The sequence below is a fragment of the Capricornis sumatraensis genome, chromosome 1 (assembly GCF_032405125.1).
Source record: "Capricornis sumatraensis isolate serow.1 chromosome 1, serow.2, whole genome shotgun sequence".
Lineage (NCBI taxonomy): Eukaryota > Metazoa > Chordata > Mammalia > Artiodactyla > Bovidae > Capricornis > Capricornis sumatraensis.
Genome location: NC_091069.1, coordinates 202,681,280 through 202,699,057, shown reverse-complemented (window position 1 = coordinate 202,699,057; position 17,778 = coordinate 202,681,280). Strand labels below are relative to the sequence as shown.

General features: G+C 38.2%; 1 protein-coding gene across 1 annotated transcript; it reads right to left on the bottom strand.

Moving 5' to 3' along the window:
- Positions 1-775: 775 nt before the first annotated feature.
- Positions 776-17,778, bottom strand: EIF5A2 (eukaryotic translation initiation factor 5A2). The gene is made up of 4 exons (XM_068986327.1): positions 17,614-17,778; positions 16,972-17,076; positions 1,729-1,860; positions 776-835 (listed from the first exon to the last, which is right to left on the bottom strand). The coding sequence occupies exons 1-4, from the start codon at positions 17,776-17,778 to the stop codon at positions 776-778; spliced, it is 462 nt and encodes a 153-aa protein (XP_068842428.1).

Sequence of the window (17,778 nt, the reverse complement as noted above, 5' to 3'; positions counted from 1 at the left end):
AAAAAGAAACTTCCTATTTTTATGCTGATTACAAAGGCCTCAAATAAAAAGCTACAGCTTTTACCAACACCCTCTGCCACTGTCCTTTGGGCCATCTTTACAATATGACTTGCTAACAGTCACACAACAGTTTAATGCCTCTGTTAACCACAACAAAGTATTAAAATGACCATAATACAGATTATATTAAGTCTGCCAGAAATTTGGCAAAAAACAGAATGACTGAGGAAACACAGGTGGGCTCCACATGGTTAGTAAGATAACTGGCACTTTTGATAACATGATTTTTGTTTAAGGATCTGTACTTGCCACACCCAGGCTGAAATTCTGACAATTCCAATCCATAATCTACTTATTCTATGATATTAAGTTTGAAATCAATGCAGAGCAATTCAACTTAAATGTGATACATCAATACCACTGGATGCTACATTGTTTAAAACCCTGGTTTATTTATCATTTAACTAAAATTCAGGAATGATTTGCTCAAATCACATCTGCTGAAGCTATCTCATCTGTTTCTTGGACTCACATACTGAAAACCACAGGAATGTTATAGTAAAGACACCTACAAAATTTAAAAAAAAGTTATATATCTTGATTATTTTTTTAAATTACTAATTGCCTACAAAACTAACTCAGCACAATTTCAAAACAACTGAAAAAGAAACGAGGTTGCTTATGAAGGCCATAGCTTTGGTGACAAATCAGAACCAAACTTTAGATCTGTAGTTGATCCAGACCTAAACAGTTTGGTCATGCCTGATGTTTCCATTTATTTGCAGGGCTTTATGGCTACAGCATATTCTTCACTCATTGCACACATGACAGATATCTAGAAGGAAAAAAAAAGCAGGTAAAAAGTTATTCAAAAGGCAATATCTGTATAAGATATATTTAATTCATCATACACTGGATAACTGTGGATCTGTTTTTCACCCTGCTCATTTAATTTTAAAAATTTATTTATTTGTAATTGGAGGATAATTGCTTTTCCATATTGTGCTGGTTCCTGCTTTACATCAACAGGAATCAGCCATAGGTATAGCTATGTCCCCTCCCTGCTGACCCTCCTCCCACCCCTCTAGGTTGTCACAGAACTCTGGGTTTGAGCTCCCTGCATCATACAGCAGGTTCCCACTGCTCATCTATTTTGCATGTGGTCATGTATACGTTTCCAAACACAGAGAACAGACTTGTGGATACAGTGAGGGAAGGAGGATGAGGTGAGTATGTGTGGATGTTTTATACATACTTATTTTGGAAAGAGGCATTCCAAGATCAAATCATCTTTCTATATAGTTTTCTAGAGAAGAATTTCTTAAACTGTGGTTTTTATAACAATTTCCAGGGAACAGGAGAATAAGAACTATAAATGCAGCAATACTTAGATGTTATACTTCTGAAAGTTATAACAAAGATAAAATAAATCACCTTCACTCTTTAGAATTCCCGTAACATCCTTTCTCATTCTTCAGAATAGTTCAGACTGACCTTCAAAACAAATTTGGGGTTGACAGTGTCTATGTAGTGAAAAATGAACTTTGATACTTTCTTTCGAAATAGGCATGGTAAAAGGTATCCTGGGGAAACTGCCTAGTTCTAGAGTTCCTTTTCAACATTTCAGCAGTATTTAACAGCCGTATTTCTTATAGTATTTTATGCTAACTAATTTAGGTCAAAGCTTTTATAAAATAGCTTTAAAAAAATCTCCCCATAGGTCTTTACCTGTACATCTTCACCTGCATTATATTTTCCTTCTATTTCTTTGCCTAGTTCACCCTCTGGCAGCTTAAGATCCTCACGGACTTCACCAGTTTCTGTTAGCAGGGAAAGGTAACCATCCTGAATGCATATCAGCTATTAAAAGAAATTATATCATTTGCACTGATTAGATTATATTTACTCCTTTGTAATTTTAACATGAATTGCCATTTACATTTATTTGTATAAGTACACAGTAGTGATACATTAAATATGTCTTAGAAATCTTTCAATTTTGGAAAATATGGACTTACCTTAATCTCTTTAATCACTTCAGAGCTGCATGGATACAGTTAGTGATTTAACCATTTTTCTATTAATGGGCATAAAAGTTATTTTCAGTTTTTTCATGACTGTAAACAGTATGTTTTATAATTTGATTATAAACAAACTGAAGTGGAAAATTTTTAGTCTCCAGCTCACTACTAACAACACTAGATTTTTTTAAAGAGGAAAAATTAGCTTGTTGATGACATTAATGCAACAAACCCAGTCATCAACCTAACCTGCAAAAAGACATAGTTTTGATATCATTGAATTTTTTTCATTACAGGTATGAGGAAACTGGCAGGCCACATTCATTTATTCTAAAAGCAGGTACACCATCAGTGTGCCTAGAATTCCAAGAGGTTTTATGAAAGGCAACCAGCCAGTACGCCGGATGCTAACACTGAGATACACAAAAGGAATCAGAGACACAGTCCCTGGTCCCCTTCAGCCACTATGACATACACAGGCATACCCCAGAGATAGAATGTCACAGCACTCCTTTATGGCGCCACCGACTTGGGCAGTGGCTTTCCACAGACACTGCACTGACCACAGGAGATTTCAGTTTTTGCACATGTCTGTAATCTCAAAAACAAAAAGCCAACACAAACACTTTAATCTTTTGGTCACTCAAACATTTGTGAGGTAGCTGGCAGAAAACGGAGGGCACCGGGGGGGGGGGGGGGTGGGGAGCAAGGAGGCTGAGACAGAAGTGTAACTTTCAGACAACCACAGGCTCACTGTTTTTATTTTAGCTCCTTTAGCAACTCCCTGAGATAGAACTTGTCAATTTCAAGAGTTAAAAGGTTCCCACTCCATTAGTGACTGAACCACATAAGCAAATAGTAATATTGGTATTTTGAAATTTATATGGTATTTTATTTTTTATGAGCAATTCATAACATAGCATTCATAAGCCATGCGATGAACTATAAAGCATTTCAAACACAAAAATGTACAGACATACTATAAAACATCTTCTAAAGTATTTGTTTATAAACATTAAAATAAATTGCTATAATAAAATTAAAATTTTCAAAAATAAAACTAAGCTATAGAAAAATGAAATTAATAAAAATGAATTATTTGATCTTCTTAAAGAAAAGTCATAAAAGTAATGCAATGAAATCCTTTGTCTTTTACTTAAATTTACTCTTTGTTAACATTTAACCAAGTGCTTTTTTTTAACCTCTAGTATATATGGAATATATAAAATGCTTCCATACACATTCTTATTCTTTTATTTTTACTGAACTATTTGAGAGTAAGTTTCAAACATCATGACTCTTCAGCAATAATACTGTGTTCTTCTCAAGAAAAAGGACATACTCTTATATAATCACAGTTTATTTCTCAAAATCAGGAAATTCAATATTCAGTTCAGTTCAGTCGCTCTTTGCGACCCCATGAATCGCAGCACACCAGGCCTCCCCGTTCATCACCATCTCCCGGAGTTCACTCAGACTCACATCCATTCAGTCAGTGATGCCATCCAGCCATCTCATCCTGGGTCATCCCCTTCTCCTCCTGCCCCCAATCCCTCCCAGCATCAGAGTTTTTTCCAATGAGTCAACTCTTCTCATGAGGTGGCCAAAGTACTGGAGTTTCAGCTTTAGCATCATTCCTTCCAAAGAAATCCCAGGGTTGATCTCCTTCAGAGTGGACTGGTTGGATCTCCTTGCAGTCCAAGGGACTCTCAAGAGTCTTCTCCAACACTGCAGTTCAAAAGCATCAATTCTTTGGTGCTCAGCCTTCTTCACAGTCCAACTCTCACATCCATACATGACCACAGGAAAAACCATAGCCTTGACTAGATGGACTTTGTTGGCAAAGTAATGTCTCTGCTTTTGAATATGCTATCTAGGTTGGTCATAACTTTTCTTCCAAGGAGTAAGCGTCTTTTAATTTCATGGCTGCAGTCACCATCTGCAGTGATTCTGGAGCCCCAAAAAATAAAGTCTGACACTGTTTCCCCATCTATTTCCCATGAAGTGATGGGACCAGATGCCATGATCTTAGTTTTCTGAATGTTGAGCTTTAGGCCAACTCTTTTGCTCTCTTCTTTCACTTTCATCAAGAGGCTTTTTAGTTCCTCTTCGCTTTCTGCCATAATGGTGGTGTCATCTGCATATCTGAGGTTATTGATATTTCTCCTGGCAATCTTGATTCCAGCTTGTGCTTCTTCCAGTCCAGCGTTTCTCATGAGGTACTCTGCATAGAAGTTAAATAAGCAGGGTGACAATATACAGCCTTAACGCATTCCTTTTCCTATGGAACCAGTCTGTTGTTCCATGTCCAGTTCTAACTGTTGCTTCCTGACCTGCATACACGTTTCTCAAGAGGCAGGTCAGATGGTCTGGTATTCCCGTATCTTTCAGAATTTTCCACAGTTTATTGTGATCCACACAGTCAAAGGCTTTGGCATAGTCAATAAAGCAGAAATAGATGTTTTTCTGGAACTCTCTTGCTTTTTCCATGATCCAGCGGATGTTGGCAATTTGATCTCTGGTTCCTCTGCCTTTTATAAAACCAGCTTCAACACCAGGAAGTTCACGGTTCACCTAATGCTGAAGCCTGACTTGGAGAATTTTGAGCATTACTTTACTAGTGTGTGAGATGAGTGCAATTGTGTGGTAGTGTGAGCATTCTTTGGCATTGCCTTTCTTTGGGATTGGAATGAAAACTGCCCTTTTCCAGTCCTGTGGCCACTGCTGAGTTTTCCAAATTTGCTGGTATATTGAGTGCAGCACTTTCACAGCATCATCTTTCAGGATTTGAAACAGCTCAATTGGAATTCCATCATGTCCACTAGCTTTGTCTGTAGTGATGCTTTCTAAGGCCCAGTTGACTTCACATTCCAAGATGTCTGGTTCTAGATTAGTGATCACATCATCATGACTATCTGGGTCATGAAGATCTTTTTTGTACAGTTCTTCTGTGTATTCTTGCCACCTCTTCTTAATATCTTCTGCTTCTGTTAGGTCCATACCATTTCTATCCTTTATCGAGCCCATCTTTGCATGAAATGTTCCCTTGGTATCTCTAATTTTCTTGAAGAGATCTCTAGTCTTTTCCAATCTGTTGTTTTCCTCTATTTCTTTGCATTGATCGCTGAAGAAGGCTTTCTTATCTCTTCTTGCTATTCTTTGGAACTCTGCATTTAGATGCCTGTATCTTTCCTTTTCTCCTTTGCTTTTCGCTTCTCTTCTTTCCACAGCTATTTGTAAGGCCTCCATTTCTTTTCCATGGGGATGGTCTTGATCCCTGTCTCCTGCACAATGTCACGAACCTCATTCCATAACATATTATTCAAAGCTGCAGTATTGTCTTTTTTTCCCTCCCAGCTCCAGGATTGTGCCTGGTATTTTTTTGGCTATCATACCAGTTCTGTCTCTTAATTTGGAACAGCTCCTGATCCTTTGTCTTTCATGACACTGACATTTTGGACAAGCAGATTCATTGATTATAGAATGTTTCTTAGTTTGAGTTTGTCAGTTTCTTAATGAATAAGATAGTGCATTTTTGGAAGGATTACTGCATAAACGATGTGTCCTCAAAGTATCACATCAAGAGGTAAATAATGTCTATTTCCTATTATTGGTGATATTAACTTTGATCACCTGGCTACAGTATTACCTGCCACATTTTTCCACTTTCAAGGTACCATTTCCCCTTTTATAATTTTCAATCTTGTAAAAAAAAAAAAAAAGCTAACTGTCATTTTTGTGTTTCTTTTTTTAAAATTTTTTATTTTTACTTTATTTTGCTTTACAATACTGTATTGGTTTTGCCATACATTGACATGAATCCACCTTGGCTGTACATGAGTTCCCAATCCTGAAACCCACCCCCCCCCCCACCTCCCACCCCATATCATCTCTCTGGATCATCCCCGTGCACCAGCCCCAAGCATCTTGTATCCTGTATCGAACACAGACTGGCAATTCGTTTCTTACATGATAGTATACATGTTTCAGTGCCATTCTCCCACTTTTTTGTGTTTCAAGCTTTTTTCTGTGCAACTTTTTCAATCTTTCCTCAAAGCCCTCTCTGATTCTATAGAGTCAGAAGGAGATGGTAGTAAGGAGACAGTTATAATTCTAAATATTTCCTTCTGATCCTTCACCTTAAGCAAATCTACTCACTGGCTACACTAAAGCCTTTGACTGTGTGGATCACAACAAACTGTAGAAAATTCTTCCAAAGATGGGAATACCAGACCATCTTACCTGCCTCCTGAGAAATCCGTATGCAGGTCAAGAAGTAACAGTTAGAACCTTACATGGAACAATGGACTGTTTCAAAATTGGGAAAGGAGTACATTAAGACTATATATTGTCACCCTGCTTTTTTTTTTTTTTCACCCTGCTTATTTAACTTATATGTGGAGTACATCATGCAAAATGCCAGGCTGGAAGAAGCACAAGCTGGAATCAAGATTGTTGGGAGAAATATCAATAACCTCAGATATGCAGATGACACCACCCTTATGGTAGAAAGTGAAGAGGAACTAAAGAGCCTCATGATGAAGGTGAAAGAAGAAAGTGAACAAGCTGACTTAAAACTCAACATTCAAAAGACAAAGATCATGGCATCTGGTCCCATCACTTCATGGCCAACAGATGGGGAAACAATGGAAACAGTGACAGACTCTACTTTCTTGGGCTCCAAAACCACTGTGGGACAGTGACTGCAGCAATGAAATGAGAAGACGGAAGAAAAGCTATGACAAACCTAGACAACGTATTGAAAAGCAGAGATGTTACTTTGCCTACAAAGGTCCATATAGTCAAAGCTATGATTTTTCCAATAGTCATGTAAGGATGTGAGAGTTGGACCATAAAGAAGGTTGACTGCCAAAGAATTGATCCTTTGAACTGTGATGTTGGAGAAAGACTATTGAGAGTCCCCTGGACTGCAAGGAGATCAAACCAATCAATCCTAAAAGAAATCAATCCTGAATATTCACTGGAGGGACTGATGCTAAAGCTGAAGCTCTAATTCTTCGGCCACCTGATGTGAAGAGCCAACTTGGTGGAAAAGACCCTCGTGCTGGGAAAGATTGAAGGCAGGAGGAGAAGGGGACAACAGAGGATGAGATGGTTGGATGGCATCACCGACTCAATGGACATGAGTTTGAGGCAAGCTCTGGGAGCTGGTGAAGGACAGGAAAGCCTGGTGTGCTGCAGTCATGGAGTTGAAAAGAGTCGGACTCAACTGAGTGACTGAACAATACTCATTTGGTAATTTTGAAATGTTATGAACAATTTTTTTTTGGTAGAAAAAGAAATCATTTTGTTAACAGTAAGCAAGGAGACAGGAGAGGGCAGGGTCAGAAAACTTGTAATAGAAGAGTCAATCATGCAGTGGCATACCAAGCTACTGAATGACATCTGAAATTATACCATACCCCCAAAATACTAGTACCAGAATGTGGTATCTATTATTTCCTACCAAAAGAATCCAATGTATGGTGTTATTTCTCTCCATAGGGCTCCTGGATAAAATGGATAATTCCAGGTCCAGAGTAGGAAACATACAAGATGTGAAAGCATGGTGATCCATATCAAAGGGATTCAGGAGCTAACTGAAATAAGGGCCCTCTGGCCAAAGATAGAACAATTTGAGAATGAATAATGATAATAATTACAATATACTAAAACATGAATTGTGTTTAAATGCTTGAGTTCAAAGTGGCAAAAAAACATTTCACTGGTCATCTTCAGTAAAAGCCAGAGAACCAACTAATTTTGAAAAGTGGTAATTAAAGGGCAAGAATCAAGTACTTATACTGCCTTTCCTATTATATACTGTTTCAAGGGTAATCAAAAAAGCTAAAGGAAAGTTTCTGTTTATAGAAGTGTTCTAGCTTTTATTTTTTTTTAAAAAAAGAACTGATTATTATTACTTTGTCTTCCCTAGTAAGTTAATGGATTGAGGCAGTTATTACATATCTAATAACATCACAAAAGAGCAAACTATAAGATTCATTTACTTGATGACTGCACAGAACATCACCTTTGGGGTAGTTCTTGTTAAAGAAAAAAGATGAAAAAAATAAAAACCTAAACTAGATCTGTACATTTAATTATCCATTTTCAGAAATATATGGGACAAAGGAACATATTAAAGAACGAGGAAAATGCAATTAGCAAAATAAAGCCTGTGGGAAAGTCTACAGAGCAACGTTCTTCATCAAACAATTGAGAGGGGACACACAGAGACAAATAAGGAAGGGAGGAAAGAGAGACTCAAATGCATGTATGAGAGAGGAGAGCCTATAAAGCAGATTTAAGAGATACCTCAACCAATTTCAATGTGTGGACTTTATTTAGGTCCTGATTTAGAAAAACTACAAAATAAAAACAATTAACTATCACATTTGAAAAAGCAAAACACAAATACAATTAAGAAAATGTAGATATTGATTGGATATTTGAATACATTAAGGAATTACTAATTTTGGAGGTGCCATAGTTTGCTTTGATCTTGCTCTTTACAGCCCTTGCCTTTTAAAAATGTGTATCAAAATATTTGCAGATGAAATGATAAATAACATAATATCTGGAATTAGCTTCAACATAATCAAGAGATAGAGGATACAGGATATAAAAGTAGATGGTGGGGTATAAATGAAATAAGATTTGCTATGTATTGATAATTTTTTAAGGTGGATGATGGGTATATGAGGTTCATCATATTTTGAAAATGTCTACTATAAAAAGCAAAAAAGAAAATGCTATGGTATATCAGAATTCTAGAAAGAGCACTGTAACCACTAAATAGCTGGAGGCACAGGGAGCTGAGGAAACAAAGCATGAACTGAAAGCAAGTATGTGGGGAAAGCCAGTGACTGAAGATTCTGTCCATTAGTGGTCAGATAAGAACATGAAAAACGAAAATTATGGGGCAGCTTTTTGCCTGTATTTGTATTATTGGTACACAACAGCAGAAAGCTGGAGAAGGAACAGCATCACTACAGGTGCCTTCTTAGCCCTAACTTCTGAACTTAATTTTATTTCTCTATATATTTCAAAACAGTCAGACTTTTCGGTAAGACCTCCTTTTTTTCTCCTTCTTCCTTTTCCTCTTTCTCCAGCACTCTCAAGCTACTTCTTTAGAGCTGCTAGTCCCTGGCAGCAGGGGGAGGAGTGGGGGCCTGGGGAGGAGATTGAGCAAGAAGGAACTGAATGCTTGACCACTGTTATCAAACAACACAAGTAAATAACACTATTACCAACTAGAGTGCTATCTGACCCATCAAGCCATAAAACTGGGTATGCACAGCGCCACTTCATCAAGTGGAAGCTGCATATATGAGACCAACCTGAGCAGGTCCTGAAGGCACAGGCAAGCTGTATGAGACTCAGAAAGCACCTTCTGCAACATCCACCACTTCCCCCTGAACTCATACCAGTGGCTTTGTTGGGGGAGTTCCCTATGAGCAGCTGACTGAAAAATTAAAAAATGCAGAGTGGTTTCTAGATGGTTTTGCATGGTCTGATGAAACTACTCAAAGAGTCAGTGAGGATGAGAACTTCATACACTGGACTCAGAAGATAAAGAACTGAAGGTTTAGATTTACACGGATGATGGGCAATGGCTCAGAGTCTGTCTGGAAGTTTAACCACACTGAAAGAACAAGATGGGAAAACTGCTGACAATACGGTTTGAGAGAGTGGTACCTGGAGGGGCCTCTCTGAATAGAGAATGTGTCTGTATAAATGCTTACCAAGAGGACATGCTACTGAGGAGGCAGATAGTTACGTGACAAGATGATTCTATCGGTGAATGTCACTTAGTTTCTTACTGTAGTCTTCTCAGTCCTTCCTCAATTGGCTTATCAATGACTGGCCATTGTGGCATAAGCTAATTGACACAGGTTTTTTCTCACCAAGGCTGATGTGACCTACAACCACTACTGACTACAGCTGCTGCTGGTACCTCAGAGCACAGACCAATGCAGAGTCACTGATATGGCACTATTTCCTACGGCAAAGGTCAGGAGCCCAAGGTCAGGGGCAGCGGCCGAGAGGAGCTGCCTCACGTCGAAGGTCAGGAGCAGCAGCTGCGCTTTGCTGGAGCAGCCATGAAGAGATACCCCACGTCCAAGGTAAGAGAAACCCAAGTGAGACGGTAGGCACTGAGAGAGGGTATCAGAGGGAGACACACTGAAACCACAATCACAGACAACGAGCCAATCTGATCACACGGACCCCAGCCTTGTCTAACTTAATGAAACTAAGCCATGTCCTATGGGGCCACCCAAGACAGGTCATGGTGGAGAGGTCTGACAGAATGTGGTCCACTGGAGAAGGGATGGCAAACCACTTCAGTATTCTTGCCTTGAGAACCCCATGAACAGTATTTAAAAGGCAAAAAGATAGGATACTGAAAGAGGAACTCCCCAGGTCAGTAGGTGCCCAATATGCTAGTGGAGAAATAACTCGAGAAAGAATGAAGGAATGGAGCCAAAGCAAAAACAATACCCAGCTGCGGATGTGACTGGTGATAGAAGCAAGGTCCGATGCTGTAAAGAGCAATATTTCATAGGAACCTGGAATGTTAGGTCCATGAATCAAAGCAAATTGGAAGTGGTCAAACAAGAGATGGCAAGAGTGAACATCAACATTCTAGGAATCAGCAAACTAAAATGGTCTGGAATGGGTGAGTTTAACTCAGATGATCATTATATCTACTACTGCGGGCAGGAATCCCTCAGAAGAAATGGAGTAGCCATCATGGTCAACAAAAGAGTCTGAAATGCAGTACTTGGATGCAACCTCAAAAACGACAGAATGATCTCTGTTCGTTTCCAAGGCAAACCATTCAATATCACGGTAATCCAAGTCTATGCCCTGACCAGTAATGCTGAGGAAGCTGTACGGTTCTATGAAGACCTACAAGACCTTTTAGAACTAACACGCAAAAAAGATGTCCTTTTCATTATAGGGGACTGGAATGCAAAAGTACGAAGTCAAGAAACACCTGGAGTAACAGGCAAATTTGGCCTTGGAATGCAGAATGAAGCAGGGCAAAGGCAGTGCAAAGAAAATGCACTGGTCATAGAAAATACCCTCTTCCAACAACACAAGAGAAGACTCTACACATGGACATCACCAGATGGTCGATACCGAAATCAGATTGATTATATTCTTTACAGCCAAAGATGGAGAAGCTCTATACAGTCAGCAAAAACAAGACTGGGTACTGACTGTGGCTCAGATCATGAACTCCTTATTGCCAAATTCAGACTGAAATTGAAGAAAGTGGAGAAAACCACTAGACCATTCAGGTATGACCTAAATCAAATCCTTTATGACTATACAGTGGAAGTGACAAATAGATTTAAGGGACTAGATCTGATAGAGTGGCTGATGAACTATGGATGGAGGTTCGTGACACTGTACAGGAATCAGGAATCAAGACCATCCCCAAGAAAAATAAATGCAAAAAAGCAAAATGGCTGTCTGAGGAGACCTTACAAATAGCTGTAAAAAGAAGGGAAGCGAAAAGTAAAGGAGAAAAGGAAAGATATACCCATTTGAATGTAGAGTTTGAAAGAATAGCAAGGAGAGATAAGAAAGCCTTCCTCAGCGATCAATGCAAAGAAAGAGGAAAACAATAGAATGGGAAAGACTAGAGATCTCTTCAAGAAAATTAGAGATACCAAGGGAACATTTCATGCAAAGATGGGCTCAATAAAGGACAGAAATGGTATGGACCTAACAGAAGCAGAAGATATTAATAAGAAGTGGCAAGAATACACAGAAGAACTGTACAAAAAAGATCTTCACGACCCAGATAATCACAATGGTGTGATCACCCACCTAGAGCCAGACATCCTGGAATGTGAAGTCAAGTGGGCCTTAGAAAGCATCACTATGAACAAAGCTAGTGGAGGTGATGGAATTCCAGTGGAGCTATTTCAAATCCTGAAAGATGATGCTGTGAAAGTGCTGCACTCAATATGCCAGCAAATTTGGAAAACTCAGCAGTGGCCACAGGACTGGAAAAGGTCAGTTTTCATTCCAATCCCAAAGAAAGGCAATGCCAAAGAATGCTCACACTACCGCACAATTGCACTCATCTCACACACTAGTAAAGTAATGCTCAAAATTCTCCAAGCCAGGCTTCAGCAATATGTGAACTGTGAACCTCCAGATGTTCAAGCTGGTTTTAGAAAAGGCAGAGGAACCAGAGATCAAATTGCCAACATCCGCTGGATCATGGAAAAAGCAAGATCTATTTCTGCTTATTGACTATGCTAAAGCCTTTGACTGTGTGGATCACAATAAACTGGAAAATTCTGAAAGAGATGGGAATACCAGACTACCTGACCTGCCTCTTGAGAAACCTGTATGCAGGTCAGGAAGCCACAGTTAGAACTGGACATGGAACAACAGACTGGTTCCAAATAGGAAAAGGAGTCCATCAAGGCTGTATATTGTCACCCTGCTTATTTAACTTCTATGCAGAGTACCTCATGAGAAACTCTGGGCTGGATGAAGCACAAGCTGGAATCAAGATTGCCGGGAAAAATATCAATAACCTCAGATATGCAGATGACACCACCCTTATGGCATAAAGTGAACAAGAGCTAAATAGCCTCTTGATGAAAGTGAAAGAAGAGAGTGAAAAAGTTGGCTTAAAGCTAAACATTCAGAAAATGAAGATCATGGCATCTAGTCCCATCAGTTCATGGCAAATAGATGGGGAAACAGTGGCTGACTTTATTTTTGGGGGCTCCAAAATCACTGCAGATGGTGACTGCAGCCGTGAAATTAAAAGACGCTTACTCCTGGAAGAAAAGTTATGACCAACCTAGACAGCATATTAAAAAGCAGAGACTTACTTTGTTAACAAAGGTCCACCTAGTCAAGGCTATAGTTTTTCCAGTGGTCATGTATGGATGTGAGAGTTGGGAGTATAAAGAAAGCTGAGTGCCAAGGAATTGATGCTTTTGAACTGTGGTGTTGGAGAAGACTCTTGAGAGTCCCTTGGACTGCAAGGAGATCCAACCAGTCCATCCTAAAAGGAATCAGTCCTGGGTGTTCATTGGAGGGACTGATGTTGAAGCTGAAACTCCAGTACTTTGGCCACCTGATGCAAAGAGCTGACTCATTTGAGAAGACTCTGATGTTGGGAAAGATTGAGGGCAGGAGGAGAAGGGGACGACAGAGGATAAGATGGTTGGATGGCATCACCGACTCAATGGACATGGGTTTGGGTGGACTCCGGGTGATGGACAGGGAGGCCTGGCGTGCTGCAGTTCATGGGGTCGCAAAGAGTCAAACACGACTGGGCAACTGAACTGAACCTAGGGCAAAGAGCCAGCTGCCTGGTGATAGTATATTCCCTCCGTCATGGAAGAGGCAGCAGTTTGTGCTCACTGCAATATATTCTTACTTTACATATAAATTTGCCTTTGCTGCCTGCAGTGCTTCTGCTGAAATCTCATCTGTGGATTTATAAACTGTCACATTCCTTCAGTACCTCACACAGTATCATTTCTGGTTAAAAAATTCATTTGACAGGCAAAATAGACAGCAGGACAACGCTCAGAGGATTCACTGCTCCATGTACTCCCATCATTCTGAGTTTGCATTGGCCTACTCTTCTTTGCCACCTGCTGGACAATGCAGGCCTGGGTGCTGTTTTACAAGTTACAATATATTCCAATATATGGTACTATTTCTCCCAAGGGAAAATACACAGGCCTAGGAACCAAAGGTAGAAGGCTCTTCTCACTATTACCCTCACTGACCCTGTAGTAAAATATGTTTCTTCTCCCTGAAATACTGGGATCTGCTGATTTATAGGGTTTTTATTCCAAAGAAACACTGCTTCTACCAGGGAACACAAAGATTCCACAAACAGGTTAAAAAGTATAAAAAGACTTCAAACACAGAGAATTCACTGCATCATTGTTTTCTTTGTTGTTCTATTTTAAGTTGCAACAACAAAATTCGACTCCTTATACAAAAGGCATACACTTATTTGAAGAGTATACTAGGATTTACTATTCATCGTTTTGGAAATTCACCAATAATCCAAAGATACACAATCTATACTTTAACATGTCCTGTAGTGATTAGCTTTCCTTCTGAAAAATGATCTTTAAATGACAGATAAAACTTTAGTGAATGACGAAAATGTATTTAACTTGTGGTGTGGTGCACAGGAACACAGAACTTTCTAAAGCAATATGATTCAAGGGAGTAGCAGAGTTTAAACAAGCGTTTCTATACTAAAGAGTCTGGGGATTCCCAAAAGTGTTCAAGTGTATTTATATTTTACACTATCAGTGAGCCCCACACAACCATAACTAGTTTTGAGAGAAAGGATAGAAATTAGCAATTCCAGCTACATCTTGGAATGGAATTCAGGGGACAATTTTTCTTTCATTTTGAACTTATTTTAAAATACATAAAAATATAAATACTTTTCTTTTCTTAAACAAAGATTTACCTTTTAATTATTATAATGAATACACATACACACTTATGTATATATTTCACTTCAGCTGACTGCCAAACTGGCACTTGAAATACTGAATTCAGCAAACACAAAGGACTACAAGTAGCCAAAGAATAAGCAGAAACTGAATCAAGCCACTTGGATAGTGAAGACCACCATAGCACAATGAATATAACTGGAAAGGTTCATCGAACTAATTTTTTAAATGAACAGAAATAAGTATTCTATGCTGACTTGATAAAGAAGGGGTGTGATCACTGAGTGCTTACTCTGCAAGGCACTGTTCTAAGAATTAATTAATCCTTACAGTGATTCCATGAGGAGTTTATTATTATCCTTATTTTACAAAAAGGCAGATGAGAGATTAAATAACTCGTCAACAAACGCCATGTAATTAGTAGATGGCAAAGAACGGATCTAATCCTAACACTGTTAGGCGTGAGCCATTTTCTTACCAGCTCTGCAACACAGACTATATACCAAAGGCTGGGACTACAGTGAACCATGTGAGGCACTTGTTTTGGGTGCAAAATTTGTGCACACAAACACACAAAACCCTCAGTGATCAGGTTAAGGTAGTATTTTTAAAAATTAAAATGCAAAAATTCTATAATGAACAAATTTTCAGACAAGATCAGAATTTCTGATTTTTCCCTTCTGACTTAGGCCCCTGTGTGGCTTGGCATTGTTACTGGTCTTGTCTTTATGTAAAATTTGTGCTTGAGGCAAGTGGTTTACTAATCTCATTTCCCTCATTCTAGTTCTGGTCCTGCCAAAATACAACTCAAACCAAAATTTTCCTTTATGTTAATCCTGAGTTCTAATCAATGATTGGCTAATTTGATCACAGTGGTAGTCATCTGAACTACTGATACTATTTTTCTGAAACACTCAAAGGCAAAAGCATTATATACTGAATGAATGTTAATGGATATTGCATATTCAAAGCATTCACATGTTAATGATGAAAACAGAAATTCATTTTTGGCAAAAGAAAATTCTATGCTTAGCTTTAGTTGGCTGTACCATCCTTACCTCATTGAATAATCATATATGCATTTAACAAATGTTTACCAAGCACCCACTGAGTCAGATATGACTGAAGCGACTTAGTAGCAGCAGCAGCACTGTATGCAATGTCTAAATTAAATACTCCAAGAATAAGTGATTAAGTGAAGTTTTTATACAGGAAAAACTACTTTGGAGCATATATCTAATTAAGAGGTAATTAGGGGTACATTTTCTCATTTAATCTTCATATTATCCCTCCTTTGTAGATGCGAAGACGGAGGCTTAGAAAGGTTGCATAATTTGTCCAAGATCACCTAGCTTGAAAGTGGCAGGACTAGATCGAAACTCACATCTGCCTGACTTAAAAAAAAAACTTTCTATTATTCTACTAAGACAATTCAAATTTCTACAGACTTTTAAACAACAATAGAAAACATTTATTAAGAGGGAAAATGAAAATATAAAACTGCTTACTAGATTAAAATTGTGTAAAAATATGTTTACATGTGGACAAAAACTAAAAGGAAATCATCGTATATTGCAGTTAATGGTAACATTCTTTAAAAATTATAAACACAATATAAGGTATGGAAAGAAATCAGTTTAAATTGGGTAAAACAAATTGAGCATCACATTTGTATTTTTCACTATGTAAAATGAAAAGAAAAGAGTTCTATATATAGCATGCTTGATAAAGAAATTGAAGACTTTCAAGAAAGACTTTAGTTATGATTAATCTGAGTTCCCACATCCTATGAGGTCAGTGGTTTAGTTACTATCAATACTCCAAACAAGAAAATGCTATCATGTTTATGACTTATCCAAATGTATAACTGGAACTAAAAGTTGCAGTTTATACCTATAATTTCACAGCATGGTCAGTAAACATAAATAAAACAACTAGGAAGCTTTTTTTTAATTTCCTTCACCTTATTCAGTGACCATACACTTTATCCTTTGTATTTATGGCTTTCAACTTATTTCCCTATTTAAGGACACCAAATTCTGACACTCATTAATACATACAAACTTGGTTGTTGGAACATGAATTCCAGAAATTTCTTGAGAATCTTAGGTCTGGTAAGTTTAAAAAAAAAAAAAAATACCCAGAAGGGAATTATTTAAACTTGAAATAATTTACAGCAAAGAGAACAGTAATTTTACTAAACATTGGACTCACAATATGGAGTCATGTGATCTGAAAAACAGGAAGTGTTCAAATTTTTAAAATGCAAGAATGTTAAAGGGCAAACTAGCAGTCATCCTAGATAAAGTACAAGTGTTAAATAGCACGATATTTCTCCCATTTCTAAGATAAGCAGTACCTAATAATGGGTTAGAAAAACCTACAAAACTACTTGTGGGTTTTATTAAATTACAACTGACAGTAGAAAGTATTTGCACCTTTAGGAAACAAGTAGTATTTTAAAGGAAATTAATACTTACTTGATAATCATTTCTCTTAATATTTGGAACATCCATGTTGTGAGTAGAAGGGCAAATATCTTCATACTTCTTGCCCGTGAAAATATCAATTCCAACAAGGTGAACCTAACAGAGAAGGGAGAACAGGAAATCTGTTTAATCTTTGCCAAGATATCACTCATTACATACACAGAAGCATAATACCAATGCTGATTATGACAGATTCTTTCTCCTTCCAAGGTCATCTAATTTTACTTTCTTAAAAAAAAAAAAAAGCAGTGATCATACAACTGAGAAGCAGTGAACAACTAAACAGTATCATGACATATCAAGACCCAATATCATACAGTCTAGTAACTCAATCATAAAAGTGCTTAAGAAAAATTCCTTAGAATGATGTTAGAACAGGTTTTCTCATTTGTAAAACAGATTGCCTAAGTCACTAGGATTCAGGAAAGTTTCAATTCCCAGTTAATGAAACATTATTAGGGCCCAAGAAGGAAATGCTACCTTTCAGTATTCAAATAGCTGATCACCCAGTAATTGTGGGAAGAAAAAAAATATCTGTTCTTATACACTTATAAGTTCAGAAACCTCATGTTCTGTAATGGAATACAAGTGATCAAAACCCCAACGCCAAGGCAGACCAGGATGGGCATTTACCTTGGCATGACCGTGCTTTCCAGTTTTGGAAGTTGACATCTCCACTATCTTGCATGGTCGTCCTTTGAGCACCACGAAGCCGTTTTTGCGCAGGGCGGAACACTGCATAGGGTAAGTGCTGGAAGCCCCAGCATCTCCAGTAGTGAAATCAATTTCATCCGCCAT

What these genes read in the sequence shown, in the direction of transcription:
- EIF5A2 (XM_068986327.1), bottom strand. Translation starts at nt 17,778, where the DNA reads ATGGCGGATGAAATTGATTTCACTACTGGAGATGCTGGGGCTTCCAGC. An exon ending in GAAAGCACGGTCATGCCAAG is followed by an intron (nt 17,077 to 17,613) that starts GTAAATGCCCAT and finishes CTTCTCTGTTAG; the next exon opens with GTTCACCTTGTTGGAATTGA. An exon ending in TTAAGAGAAATGATTATCAA is followed by an intron (nt 1,861 to 16,971) that starts GTAAGTATTAAT and finishes TTCTTTTAATAG; the next exon opens with CTGATATGCATTCAGGATGG.